At 44.2% G+C, this 15,511-nt stretch overlaps 1 protein-coding gene across 3 annotated transcripts in view; it reads right to left on the bottom strand.

Annotated features, from left to right (window-relative positions):
• The window catches only part of tiam2a (TIAM Rac1 associated GEF 2a), a 147,162-nt gene that overhangs the window by 88,294 nt on the left and 43,357 nt on the right, over window positions 1-15,511 (bottom strand). For all 3 annotated transcript variants that reach the window (XM_034194890.1, XM_034194891.1, XM_034194892.1), the window contains exons 2-4: window positions 11,410-11,501; window positions 8,788-9,948; window positions 2,182-2,632 (exon numbers count right to left, since the gene is read on the bottom strand). In XM_034194890.1, coding sequence (XP_034050781.1) covers window positions 2,182-2,632; window positions 8,788-9,942 — 1,606 coding nt within the window. In that variant the 5' untranslated portion in view covers window positions 9,943-9,948; window positions 11,410-11,501. The remainder of the gene's footprint in view (window positions 1-2,181; window positions 2,633-8,787; window positions 9,949-11,409; window positions 11,502-15,511) is intronic.

Here is a 15,511-nt window from a genome sequence, read left to right as displayed (position 1 = left end):
TAAAATGATGCATAAGATCATTGACATCCGTACAGTCATTAAAAGCACTGGGATGAAATAAGGCACAAAATCTGTCAGCTGTAGTTTGTGTAATGATCCTCCTTTCTGCCCTTTTAGAGACAGGCCTAGGCTCAGGGGGAACATCAACCTGAAAAAAAAATACAGCTGTGGTCACTCAGGTGGACGTCTTCCACATGCATATTTGTGATGTGTAGGCCAAGAGAAAACACCAAGTCCAGAGTATGACCCTTCGAGTGGGTGGGGCCTGATACATGTTTAAAATCAAAAGTTTCAATCATATATAAAAGTTCCAGTGCTGGGTTGGACGTAGTATCATCAATGTGTAGGTTAAAATCTCCAAGAACTAAAACTCTTTCTAATTTTATAAGAGAAGATAAAAAACTGTTGAACTCATGTAGAAAAACCCCTGCAGGGCCAGGAGGGCGATAGATTAAGATACAGTAAAAAGAGTTTAAAGAGCCAACCTTTATTACTTGTGACTCAAAAGAATAGAAGTGTTCAGTGACAGTCACTCTGCATGTGTATCTGTCCTGATACACAGCAGCAAGACCTCCACCTCTACGAGAGAGGCGGGGCTTCCCAAGAGCGCAGCAGCTGACAGGGCACAGTTCGTTTAAGTAAAAAACTCTCCGTCCTTCTGCCATGTCTCTGTGAGGAACATGAAGTCCAAGCTCTCCCTAGTAAAGAGCTCGTTGAGAGAAAAAGCTTTGTTTGCTATCGAGCGCGCATTCAATAGACCAATCCGACTTGATGATGTCATCCCCTTTGCGTCAGCTGGGCAGAGCGTGATTGGTCGCAGCCAGCTCTCGCGGTCACGTGGTCCCCGGCTGTACCGGCGGATCAGCTGTTTCTCCGTTGTTTTTGGTGGTGGTGGGGCCTGAGGCCAAGATGAAAGCTGGGCAGACATCTGAGAGCACGAATGCCACGGAGCCGTTCCATCTCGTCGCCAGCATCGCAGAGACTCCATACCGGTGTTCTGAGGGAGCGGTGGCTGTGACGCAGCGATTTCACTCGTGTCCCGCTGAAGAGGAACCATTTGCAACCACCGGTAGCCTCAGTCCGAGCGGGAGAAACCGGCTGACCACATGACCCGTTTGATTACGCACTGCATGCCGGCCCTGCGCCCTCTCCTCCTCCTTGAGTTCTTCCTGGGATTGCCTGGGACTCGTAACAGCAGCAGGTATTCTGGGGAAGTGGGCGCGCACACAAACGGTGGGGGGAAAGTTTGTTTGTAGCTGTCTCTGTCATTAAAGCAGCGTTCCATAGACTCTTTGATGTTAAAAAGAGAGCTGCGATCATAAGTCTGGACAGCATAGGCACAGTTACTGGATACGAGGACTAACAAAAAGGCATACGATGTGAAAATCAATGCCAAAAACTGACATAAAAGCAGCCGAGCAGTGGCGAGCCCACACACAGGTGCCATCTTCACTCAAAAAAAAAATGAGTTTGTCACTCATTAAGTCCATGCCTCAGAGACTGCAAGCTGTTATAAAATCCAGAGGTGGTGCAACAAAATACTAGTGATGTGTTGGAGCGTTCTTTTGTTTTTCATGATTCCATATTTTTTTTCCCTCTGCTTGGTCTAAAAAAGTAACCGTTACTGACTACCACAATTTTTTTCCTGATTTCTTAAAGCCAGAATGTTGCCATTTGAAATGACTTTAGTTTTGTGTCATGTCTGATCTGCTTTTTTTCTACAAAATTAAACAACTGAATGAACATCCTCCGAGGCCGGTGATTCCATAATTTTTGCCAGGGGTTGTACATTTCCTGCCTCCTGAAGATTCTGTACTGTCACAGGTGAAAAATAGATTTATCCCAGCGGAATCCATATGGTGACTATGTCAGCAGTGTACCGCCCACCTCGATGAGTTCATATCAGTCAGTGTTAGAGGTATGTTTTCTAGGTGACATCACCACTATCCGCCACAAATACATCACACAACACCACGTGTTGCTGGCACTCGCGATGGTGTGGTGCGTGTTTCGGTCATGTTCAAAACACTCACAACTTCACATATTGCACCGTCGCTACGGACATGTCGTCTGTGTGAGAGGCTGGGCTTTAAAAATGGTAATGTCATATGTGTGGCTTAAATAGCAAAATGGCCACTAAGCAGCTGTGCCAGTCGCGGGTTTCTGCAGGTCTTATCTCACCTTTCAGGGTCACCCAGTAGTGCTTCCACCGACGCCGCGTCACCAGCTCCAGCTTCCTGTCTTTGTGCAGAGTGATGAGCGGTTTAAAGGAAAGCCAGCCTGCCCGCCTGACCACGCCCTGCTCCTTCTCAAACAGCAGGTCCAGCTGCTCCAAGGAGCCCTCGGCGGACTCACTGCTGCTCTCCCCCTCCTCGGTGCCGGTGGACGGGTCTCGTCTCTCGCCACCGCCGCTGGCCTGCCCAGCCCCCATCTCCAGCTCCCTCATGAAGTTCTCGTAAATGTTCTGGCACAGGACGTCGCTCGTCGTTTGGGGAATGGCTCCCGACGACTGGGCCCTGGAGGCTCCTGGAAACCACACCAGGCTGGACGCTTGGGAAGGCGAGCCTGTGACCCCGGTCAGGCCTTCAACACCGCTGTCAAAGGTGTCAGTCGCATCCCTGTACCTGGCATCCTAATATGAACACACACAGAAAACGCAAGGCAGCATGAATCCCCGTCACTAAAGAACTAAAAACATGCCGGGAAACAAACCTGCGAAACTGATGGCATAATGCAATCTACATCCTCACCAGTAGATGACACAAAAGCCAACAGAATGTAGCTTTAAGCACCATTCTCACGTGCATCTCAGAATGTTCCAGTCTACGAACCTCGACTGCCCACAAATGGGATCTAGACCACATCTTGATGACATAACCTGCCAGACGTGTACCCTGTGATGTGCACAAAAACAACGGTAACATAACCGTAGAAACATCCCTGTGGCGTAACTGGCACAACCACGGTGCTTCCAGACATCCCTGTGATATTATGGCTTCTACAATGTTACAGGCTCCACGGAAATACAAGGGATTAACAAAGTCCCACATTTTCTGGAGTATATGTTACGTTTTTTTCTTTTTTAATACTTTGGGAGGCCCTAATATGTACGTATACTCCAGTGTGAATTATATAAAGAAAATAGTAAAACTATTTCTATAAGGATTTCTAGGATTCAAAGCATAACAAAATGAACAAAATAAACAACAATAAAAGTTCACAACAAAAATCCTAAATTAAAGAGCTGATAAAACAGAAAAAAGGTGTGACTTATGTACAAGGTTATTTTTTGACAGATGTAAGTTATACTGCACCCGTCACAACTTAAACCTCTTGAAGATTAAAAGAAAACCAAACCACCATGCCGGAACATCTTGGTTTAACACAGACGTCCTCACAGGGGCCTCTAGGGTTTATAAGGAATGACTTCAGGATGTGGCCTTCCAGGATCAAGTCAAATCAAACCTGGGAGCTGCATGCCAGTCCATCCACCACCTGATGACACCACCCTGGGTCCTGGAAGGCAGCCACCCAGAAAGACAATTATCCATCTGCTGCCGCCAAGTGAAAGGTGGGCATGTCCTTGGCCTTTGACAGCCATGAAACACAGATTCCTGCAGAGAAAAGGGCCACATAGCAAACTCCTCCTCACCCAGGACGCATAGCGGTGAAAGTGAGAAGACAGCTTTAAACAAAAACTAAGGGTTTTTCCCTTTACTGTATACATTCAAGCCCACATGAGACAAAAATCTAACTGTACATGTTCAACACTCCTCCAGGCACTGTGAAACTGAAGCAGAAAAGTTTGAAGAAAAATGTCGTCAAACTACTCAAACCTACTTCAAAGTCAGCATTACACACTCTAAATCTTTCGTTCGCCGGAGAAAGTGGGACAAATTCCTGTGATGACACCTGGGAGGCAACAGGCTCCGACAACCTCGCCTCATCCGAGTTCTGCTGTAGCTTCCCAATTTGCCAAATGAACACTTGATGGAATTATGCTCTTTCATGCCTAATGACATCCTACCTACACTTAACTAGATTGCAGCATCATAACCTCCAACCCCACCCCCCAGCCCCAGAGTAGAGGGCTCTCAGTGTGTGAAAACACAATGTGCCATGAAACCGGAGCACAATCTTCCATTTGTTCTCCCAAATCCATCCTTATCTTTGCTGAGTTTGCTCTCATTTCATCTTATTCCAATATTATATTCAAAACTGGCCTCAACCATCAGCATAACAATGAAGCAATTAGAATCAATAAATAACAATCAATCAATCAGAATCTCTTGTGGCTAGTAGGGATCCAGTGAACCCAAATCTTTCACCATCTTCAAATGGCTCTATTTGAACAGGACCAATATATCGGTTGGCTGACAATATGGACTATGTGCTCTTTACACACATATCAGTATCTGAGTTATTTTTGCTGATGTGAGATGTTTCGTTTTACCAAATAAACAATGCAGAAAAACACTGGCTGTTGGAAATTGTGTCATTATGTCGTTTTTTCCACCAGAAGGCGCTCTGAATTCTCAATGTTGCCATGCATGGCTTGGACCCCATCACCCCTTGGTCACATTAACTACAAGAGACAGAGGCAAAGCAACCAGCCGCCATTCATTTTCAATCAAAGTGGGCATTTTACTACGACAAGAGACAAGTAGGCGCTATGCCGCCGGCAAGGCGGGGCCATAATACTAAGGAAGTCTATTTTCTGCCAATGCTGAGCGATGCAACATGACAACTGCCAAACCGAGCAAAAGCAGCGTGATGTAAGTTGGTTGTTTGTTGGTTATATTTGTAGTTATTTCTAATAAATGCCATTTTTAAACTGTAAAACATTAAACTTCAGTGTTTTCTTTGTCATAAGGGTTTGATAGCAAAATTTTAGGAATCATTACCATTTTCTATGTAAATATCAGCATTGTAAAATTTTTATTCCCTAATATTGGTGGTACCTTATTGGCAGTTATTTATAATAAAGATCATGTGTAAACTATAAAACATCAAAGCTCAGTCACATTTCTTTGTCACAAGAGATTGATAGTGAAATGTTAGGAATTGTTGGCATTTTTTATGTAAATATCAGCATATATATCAGTATTGTAAATTTTTTACTTCCTAATTTTGGTACCCTATTAGTTGTTATTTATCATAAAGATAATGTTTAAACTATATAACATCAAACTTCAGTCACATTTCTTTGTCATAAGAGATTGATAACAAAATGTTAGGAATTGTTGGATTTTTTTTATGTAAATATTAGCATATATCAGTATTGTAAATGTTTGACTCCACATGCCACAGCTCCGTTTCATCTCTCCCAGATCTCTTCCAGCTGCTTCTCATTACCAGCAGGTTCCTTTGTATGTGGTGATGGGGTCACAGAGTAACCCTTAAACCCACTACAGATCCCCTGGAGACCAGGTGGAGTGGAACCAGAGCTGGAGCAACTCCTGATTTTGGTTGGCTGGCTGAAAGGACGCAGTGGAACCAGTTGAGGGAGATATATGGCCACAGAGGGTTTCGACTCAAATATATAATCCCCGAAAGACTGAGAAAACTCTTGAGTGCAGACCAGCGTTAAGCATCAGTTACCTTAAAAGGAACACGCTGCACGCCTGTCAGATTCTTAAAGGGGTCATACTGTGTAGCACTGTTTTTGCTTTAATACTTACATACTGTTATGATTTCATGTTAAACATCCCAAACCCCACATTTATATGACTGTGTGCAGAAACTCTGTTGCTATTAGAACATTTTGCACCTGTGACATATGTAACAGAAGGATCCAGACTGCTGTTGAATGTGTGAGAACACGCCCAGGAGTCAAAGCACTAATCAAAATGAGCTCCAAAAATAAAAGAATAAACGCCAATAATAAAAACTATACTAACAACCATATCTGATGTTTCCCAAGTTGTTTGCCTGCACAGGAGGACGTGGCGATGCCAAGCTGCAGCAGTACCAAGTTAGAGGGTGTTCTATTTTATCTTTTATCTTGAAATATTATATAAACATTAAACACGTTGCTTTTATTTTTCTTTAATAAATGGAATATAAGTGATATTCATCCCCCCTTTTTTTCTGCTGATCTGAAAAACAAATCAACAAAAAAAGAAGCAATATGGATTCATCACGGAAATAAGTGGTGTTCATCCACTAATTGATTACTTTTATGTCTATTGATTAATCAATCAGGCACGACATCACATCCTGTAGTAAAATCTGGGGCGCAAAGACAGATGAGCACCGACACACAAGATTACTGCGGCGTTCCGGAGGTTAGAAGAGCGCGCCGCTAATGCGAGCTGAAAGCTTCGTCCCCAACAGGCTCTGAAATCAATACTGCGGCACAACTGTGGACTTATTCCAAATGACAGCAGCAACGTGTGTTTATTAGCCACAGCAGGAGTATCTGCCATGTTCTGTTCAGGATTAAACACCAGGAAACACGTCAACACAATGAGGGTGGTTTTTGTTTTTGTTTTTTTTTAAATAGACTCGACCAATCCTGATTAGCAGATCAAGTATCAAAAAATGCGTGGGGGGGGTCTGCACCGCACAGCAGCCAGAACAACCGTAAGTCAGTCATTAACATCAGAGAAAGGCGGGGTTAAGTCCTCAACGCGGATTTAGTTTCACTCTAACAGAGCCTCTCAGAGGTTTACCACTATTCTCTCGGCGCCGCCCGAGCAGTGCGCTTAAAACGTTTACAAGCTAAACAAACTAATGCAGAAACAAAGACAGAGAGTGGCTCGAGCTCAGGTTCAAATAAACATTTGATGTACAAAAAAAACCTAAAAAAAAAAAAATAAAAACACACGGCTGCAACATTCAGACGGGTCGTGGTTATTTCAGATATCTGCTCCAACCCGAGTCAGCACGGTCCGAGGATCAGTTTACTGCTGGGAAAACGTCCCCATCAGCTGTTCGCTGTGACGGAACCCCTCGTGGGTTCATATATATTTGGACACGTCACGCTAGTGCTGACTGCAAAGTCCGAACGAGCTTGACGCGTGACGGCGATTTACATCCACACGGTGACGGGGTGAATGTGCTGGTTTGACTGCAGGAACTGTGACTGGGTTTGAGTGTGATTCTCACCGCCATCCTAAAGGCCATCAAAATATAAAGCATAATTCATAACAATCAAAATCACACAAAGGCAATCGACGCAATCTCAGCACTATAAGGGCAACAAATCCCTGCAGATTTTATTGAACATTAATTCAACAAATCTGACTCATGATAAAGTTTCATTATGAAACACAAGTAAGTTGTCCACAAGGGCAAGAGACAACTGTAAGTTGATTTTTGGCTCTTATTTTCACCAGACGTTAACTTCACAAATGAATAAACAGTCCAGGCCTTGCTGCACATTTGAGCAGCTAATTTGTCGCCATCCAGTGGGCAATGTGAGCATTTCATGGCTTCTAGTACATTTCCTACTTGAAACCCAAAATTTAGTAAAAAGGCATTTATAAATGTCAGAAATGCATGTTTTTTGTTTTTTGGCATACAGAGCTTTGACCTCCCAGTATTAATGTATACGAGTAAAACTTTAGATTATGAGATGTTTACAGTTCTTGAGTTTTAGGATACAAACTTTTGCTGGAAGGGTTAAGGTTAGGAGTTTCTCCTGACAAGCACAACCTGCAGTTGCAATGCACCTTTTTTGTGTACAAGACCCATTAAGTGTTCACCAAATTATTTTTCCTGCAAACATGTTTTTAATTAATACCTAATGTGCAAAATCATCCACAGACTTTTACAGGTGCTTCAATGAATTACTGCCTGACAGACAGAGCAATTTTCTTTGCACATCAGAACACCCAGAACAGGTTGCACCTGGTTACCATTTTTGTTTTTATTAAATCACTGACGAATACACCGATTATTTTTTTCCAATACCAGAAGAATGATAATGATGATACGATTTTCTCACATGTGAGGATAATTGTACAGCTAATATTCGCAAGTTGCTCATTGCAGGTAAGCGCCTAATTTGCAATTAAATCGTAATAGGTGCAGCATTATTGCAGAGTTTACAAAATGTTCCAACAAAAATGTTAGCGAACAGCAAAACGTCCCGACGGTGGCTGTCGCTGGCTGCCACACAGTGTCGATGCTGATGGTAGACTTTTGGAGAAAGACATAAATTTAATCAAATACAGGGATGGTGGCATTAATGATACAAGGTCATTGAAAATCTCATGTAGACATTACCTCAAGAAGTTTGGTTTAGCAGATGTTCACCTATAAATTGAGAAGTGTGCAAAATCATTTAATTTATTCATTCATTTTGGAACGATTCAAGGACAATGAGACCGTTCTTTTCTGTAAGCAACCTCGCAACAAATCTTTGTCCAAAATTGCAGAAAAGGTTAATGAAGTTTTTCATGTGTGGAAAATGCTGCTTTATTTCCTTCTTGGAGACCGTGGGGGGCTGACAGGGACTCAGTCAGAAAGTCCAACTTACCACAACCAGACAGTCCCCCAAGGATTGTCTGAACCAAATTTCAGAAAAATTCATAAAAAGGTTTTTCAGAAAACATCAGACAGTGCAGTGTGAATCTTGATGGCATCAGTCCTCTGGACCTTGGTCAAATGGAATAAAATCGTTGGACAAATACAGCTCGAGCTGAAGTGACTACAACCACATCTACACCAACTCTAGCTTTAAATACCAGACAGGTTCAGTGTAAATGAAATATAAAGGAGGATGCAGCAAAACTGGACACAAAACCAAAACCCTACATCTGGATGTTGGGACTAACCTACCTGTGTTTTCCTCTTCTTTCGGCTCAGGCTGCCTGTCCAGTCACTGAAGCGTCTGATGTGGTTTCTGATAGAGTCTTTCTTGTGAAAGACAAAATCTTGTCCAACACGCTCCTTTTGCAGGTCTTGATCAGGGTACTGGATCAAGTCCTCGCTCACAGTGCGGGCTTTGGGCCTGCGACATGGCAGTGTGTATGAACAGTACTGCCGGGCCTCGTGGCATTCCTCCTCCAAGGGCACATCCAGGGCAGAAGCAAATGAGGCTCGGTGTGTCCTCTGGGCAGGTACCTGTAACTGGGAAGAGGAGGCTCCAACAGTTGGAAAAGTTGCAGCTATTGTGGAGTTCCTGTAGAGGTCTGTGATGGACTCTGGAAGAGGCTGTTCAGGGAAGGATTCTGTTTGGTGGACAGGGGAGTGTGCAGGTGTCTCACTTGGAGGACAGGGTTGGTCCTGTTCACAGAGATCTGCACTGGGCCCCCAAGGAGAGTCATACCAGGAGCCATCAGAGCTCAGAGAGCTTCCTTTGCTAGTTCTGGCTGTGGAGGAGGTAGATGCTGGAGGTGGAACGCCACAGTGGCCATCAGGTCTACTACTGTTAGAACCTGGAAGGCTGGAGGTGGAGGCAGATTCAAGATTGGGAGAGAACTTCAGGAGCTGTACAGGTCCAGAAGCATCTTCCAGAAGGAGGGTACTGCCAGAAGTGTTGGTGAATTCCACTCTGAGACTACCATCCTTCTTGATCACCACCCGCGGGCTGCTCTGTTCCTCTAAAACCACATGCTCATCACGCTGCCCATTGAGCTCTGCCCCATACGGATTGTCCTCATAGTCATCAGACGTATACCGCTGCCGTAAACCACACCCAGGGGTTCGATGCCAGCGGCGCGGACTTGGGCTACCCCGCGCACCCTTGGAGACATAGTCACAGTGCCGAGTGGAGTAAGGCTGCCGACTTCTGGCGGGGGACAGGCAGCCGCGGCCGACACTCCTGACCTTGCACCCTGAGCCCACAGGGGTGTTTTTCCACCACGTATGTGCCGACAACGCCTCATCTTTGGTTGAGCGGAGCTTCAGTGAGTATGGCTTCGGTTTCCCGGGTAAGAAAAAGCTGGTGCCCTTGGTACCCTGGATGCTGTACTGGCTCTCAGAATTCCCCATCGCTTCCTAAAAAGAAAACAGGAATACAGCTAAATAAATCACACCATCATCGACATGCTGCAGAATAATCCATGACGCTCACACATAATTCAGTGTGTTCTATAGGACGTGATGTCAGTGCATCCTGGACATAAAACTGACTTATGTCTCATAAATAAAAATGGTCACGGCCCAGCATGCCGCACCATATTGCATGCTAGTTATTGTCCAACAGCCAACCTACAGCAGCTCTAATGTCTTCATCGTGTCCTTCACAGAATCATTTTAAACTCACCCCTCATTTTATTACCTCCTTCTATTTCATAGACAATTCAAGTAATACAAGTTGTCATGCTATTTAAGTGCTCAGGACACTGGAAAATCCCTTCCAGACTGTTCCAACAGTCTTACATTAGTGACGGTAAGCCGTGGCCAGAGATTTCATTGGAGAATTGACACTGTAATAACAGCAGCAGTCGTCTAATCCGATTATACGATTGTTCGAGTCAGAGCTCAACAGTCCTCAAGTGGTTGAATTACAACAACTAATTAATAACTACAAATATCCCTCCACAACATGAAGAAAAATACCATATTGCCCCAAAGACATTGTGTCCCCCTTCAACCTGTTTATGAGTAAGCATTATTTTCATGAAGTAAAGCCATAATAACGACATAAGGCGACGTCAGACTGCATTGTAAAAACCACTGGGGAGATGAGTTTGTAAGTTTTTATTGGGGAAGCAAAATCTGGAGAAAAAAGGTTTGTTGTTAAGTCATGATTTTATTAGTTTGAAAATGTGGGAAAGACATGGAATTTTGAGGGAAAGGGGCATAAAGGCTCCAGTGCTGGAGTATGAACATGAAGTAGATCTTCAAGGGATGCATCCTTGCGGCAAACTGAAGCCCTTGAAATTTGAGGGGTCAGAATTTGTCATGCATGGACACATTTTTTTGGTCCTATGACCTTCAAAACTAGGTGAAGGCCATTCATCATCGAACTTGACCAAGACCTTGAAGAGATGTATCCTTGCTCCCAATTTGCTAAACTTGTGTTATTTCTTTGAAAAGTTATTGTGAGTGCAGTGTTATGGATATTTTTGGCCCTGTGACCTACAAAATTAGGTCAAGGTCACTCGCCATCAAACTTGACCTAGACCCTCAAGGGATGCATCCCTGCTGCAAATTTGGTAAACTGTTCTCGAATCTATGAAAAGTTATACAGAGACAGAGACTTTACGGACGGACGCAAGGACATCAATTTTTTAACACCTCTTAAATCAGTGGATGTTCTAACAGTGATGAACATATGTTGAGAAAGTAGATTTTTGTAACTACTTTCACAAATTAAGAAAAAATCAAAACAGAATTAAATCATTAAGTAATGTGTCTTGTTAAAGAGGCGTGTTATTGAGTTTTTAGTTGAGTTTGATGAAAGTAGACCCTGAAAACAATGAAGTTTACAAAAGTTCACGTGATTTGACTCACCTGTCTAAAAATCTGCTTTCAGACCGGTGCTCCTACATGCACACATCTCTCCGGCCCAGTTCCTGAACTAAACTCTTCATGGTTGGGTTCACCTGGAACACAGAGAGAGACGGCGGTGACGACTCAGCACTCAGACACTGTGCACAAACTGTAATTTACTTTGTGCGATGAGCTGATAACAGGTGTGCCGTTACACAGGCACGCTAATCCTCTTCAGAGAGAAGAACCACAGAGCCAGTGCCACGTGACGCACCGGCACAACCTAAAAGTCTCACTTTTCTCCCTCAGATGTTTTACATGTAGAAAAACGGTCGCTGCTCTTATTGGTAGATGTGCAAAAATGACTCAGACAAATCCTCCTAAAATACTCTGCAGATAATGAATGGGTTCTTTATAGAACAGGTTCTGATGTCACGTCCCAGCTGTGTCCTTCCAGTTCACCGTGACCAAACTGAGACGAGTGCCACCCCGGCACCATGGCAACTAAAAAGTCACTCCACCCCTCAAAATCCCTTCCTCCTCCTTCAGCCCCGGAAACCAAACAGTAGTCACATTTTTCCAACTCCCCTCAAGAGGGTGACGTCGTGGTGGTGGTGGTACAGAGAATGTTCCTGAAACCCGACTAGACTGTTTATTTTTAAACCTTGGAATCCCAACTTGATCCTTTTTTGTTTTAGCCCGGTGCTGCCAAATTTATCCAAGGAAGGGTTTCCAAACCCACAAAGGGCTGTGAAGTGCTTCACGCTGAGGTGCAACGGCGTGGCCCTGTCGTGTGTGTGTGTGTGTGTGTGTGTGTGTGTGTGTGTGTGTGTGTGTGTGTGTGTGTGTGTGTGTGTGTGTGTGTGTAATAAAACCCAAGCCAAAAGGCCGACCTTCAAAATGAAAAGATTTGCAGCTTTACAAGTTGATCTTGCCTGAGACGCACCTCGACTGTGAGGTAACATTAAGTTGTGATGGTTTAGAGAAACTGACTTATTGTTTTTACTGTGATCTGTGCGCAGGAGGAGCAGCTGCACTCAGAGAGCACAGCTCAATAGATCTCACACCACGAAACACACCCAGCGTCCCATTCTGCAGACTTCTGAAATATGACCATTTATTTATGGATATGATCAGGATTTCACAGACGACATCCGTAATATCTGAAAACAGAGTGTGAACGTCAAATCTCTACGATTGCTAAGTTGACTGTCGCCCATAAAGCTTCATCGGCGAAAGGCACCATTAGACAACAACATGTCCACAATCTGCACCAGCCCACAGCACTCGGATAGGACACTGGATGTCATGAATACACCAGGTTTGGTGACCACTGGGACAGAACAACTAAAGTAACCCTGCCCACAAGTGAAGTTGACCTCACTGACTGCACCATGTAAAAAAACAAACAAACAAAACATCCAGACAGCAACAGCGTTCTGCATCAAAATTTGAACAAAATAAACTGTACAGCTTTCTACTGTGCTGATGGAGACCCTCAAAGCACTTTACAATAATGTGTCTCTCACACGCACACACACTGAGTGTATTATGACGTATAATACTGCGTACTGAATCAATTTGCAATAAATTTATCACGATATGCATCAAATCAGGACAGGTTTATCGCGATATGCATTGAATCGGGACAGGTTTATCGTCATGTATTCTATCGTGGCACCAGTGCATCATTCCACCCCTCCTGAAAACAATTAATTGAGTAATTTATCGATTAATCGTTGCAACTCCACTGGATGCTATAGCATGACTCCACAACTCAGTTTTGATGGGATGTCAGTCCATCACAGGTTACCTCCCACAGCCAAGGTCAGTCTCCCTTTCCAGGTGGGTGGACTGAGACAATGCAGATGAAAAGCCTCGTCTAAGAAAACCTCAGGACACACCTGGAATTGAACCTCGGCCTTTATATTTGCAATTCAACTCCTGACAAGACAACAGCAGCCTGTTGACACTAAATCAAATATTTTTTACGCAAGCAACGGCATTTGTATCATTCTTCCACTGATGACCGTGTGCGTTCAAGGTCAGGGATACATCTTCCTTAAGATAAGCAGAGATGATTCCGGTGGCGGTAAAATGAGTTATTTTATTTACAGACACAAAATACAAACATCACGTCCTTTAGGTTTCTCACTTCGCTGGCGTAAATCGTTTACTTTGACCTGAACAAAGTGGAAGCCCACGACTGAACCTGATCTGGAAGCTGGAAAGTCATGCCGTCCCTCCTTATAAATGAGCAACAACCAAACAAAGTCTTTTTAAAGAAAGACTTCATAAAGCGGCTGCCGACAACTCTGGAGTCAGCAGCCGGCTTCCTGTCAAACTCGTCACAAAGACGCCTTTCTTTCAATGCGGACACATTTTTTGCAGAGTTTATTCAGGCGATGTGAGGAAGGCTTAAAGGCGTGCCAGCGCACACAAAAACCCAAAGCCGCTCACGTTTGCCTTCTGCTGCCGGGTTGAACTGGAGTATTGTGTGTCTGTTTTGGGAGAACAACAAGACAAGTTTTCCTTTTAGCCGGAGCCGCGGCATCCAGGCTGAACTCTGCCTCTTCCCCTTCAACCCTGTCTTATCGTCAAAGGACATCCCTACACGCCATCTGCTCGGGGGGCCACGGGCCGCTGCAGCCCCGGCAGTCCCCGACACACCCTGCCACCCAACGCTGCTCTTCCCCCTCTCAGGACTCCTATACAAAGTCCAAGGTTATTCGAGCAGTCTTGGGTCTGGAGCTGACGCCAATGGTGAAGAAGGTGATGAAAACATAAGCTACATGTTGAGGAAAAACAGAAACAAGACATGCAAACTGTGTCTTGTGCAAAAACGCACAGAAACACACATTCTTAAAGGGTCCCTGAACTCAGGACTTTACCTGTTGCAGATTAAACACCTGATTTTTTTCTTTCTTTGTGAATTCTAATTAAACCTCAAAGCCCGACCGATATGGTTTTTTTTTGGGGGGGGGGGGGGGGGGGCTGATATGATGCCATTGCACATTAGCAATGTGCTCATTTTCTGATTATCTTATTATGCTCATCTGGGTCAAGATCGTGGTAGCAGCAGACCAAGCAGTTCAACCCACACTTCCGTCTCCTCAGTCAAGTCCTCTAAACGCTTCCTGAGGGATCCTGAGGTGTTCCCAAACCATCAGGGAAATATAATCCCTCCAGTGTGTCCTGGGTCTTCCTCTGGGCCTCCTCCCTGTTGGACATGCCTAGAAGATCTCCCTAAGGAGTTGTCCAGGGGGAATCGTCACCACATGCCCGAACCAACTTGGCTGCCCTTTTCAGATATAAAGCAGCAGCAGCTCTACTCCAAGTCCCACCTGGATACTCGAGCTTCTCACCCTGTCCTGAAGTGTAAACCCAGATACTCAGAGGAATCTCATTTGTATCACTCGTATCCACGATCTTGTTCTTTCTGACTTTACCAAAGGTGCACAACCGCAGTTGACAATAGAAGTATAAAATAGACTGATAAATCAAGAGTCTCAATCTAGAGTCTCAATCCAAATGCAGATCTGTGACCGTGAACACCCAGGGGCAGCTGATAGATGAACAAAAACCCGGCTCATTTTGTAATAGTGTTAGAAATTGACCCTTTGATGATTGTGTTATTAGGTGAAAAATAATCCTGGAAAACTAATTTACTAAATCAATCCCTGAGAGTCAACAGGTCGCCGTCAGACTGGAGTCCCATCCGCAGAGAGTCCTAGACTCTCACCCAGGTCCCGCTACGAAATCCGGGGATCAGCACCAGCACCAAAGCGGCTTCAGACCAATGCAACGTTTTCTTCATCTCTGTGTTTTTGGGGAGGATGTCTCTATTTGCCCTTTCAAAATGAAATGGGCAGTAGACATATGACACATGAAAATATAGTGAAATCATTTTAATCACTAATATAAACTCTGAGCGTCAAGAGAAACAAAGCAAGTGATAAATGTAGAAGCTCAAACTAACTGTCAGTAACCCTATAATGTTTCTGAAAACAATTAGAAAGATTTCCTGTGTTTGGAATTATGAAGCTGTTAACTGTGGGAACTAAGCTCATTTGTTATCGCTGCGGTGCTGCTGGCACGACGGCGCCACCTTCCTCCTGTCAAA

This window comes from Thalassophryne amazonica, chromosome 19 (genome assembly GCF_902500255.1).
Source record: "Thalassophryne amazonica chromosome 19, fThaAma1.1, whole genome shotgun sequence".
Lineage (NCBI taxonomy): Eukaryota > Metazoa > Chordata > Actinopteri > Batrachoidiformes > Batrachoididae > Thalassophryne > Thalassophryne amazonica.
Note: the sequence above shows the minus strand (reverse complement) of the source record. Positions and strands in the feature narration are given on the sequence as shown.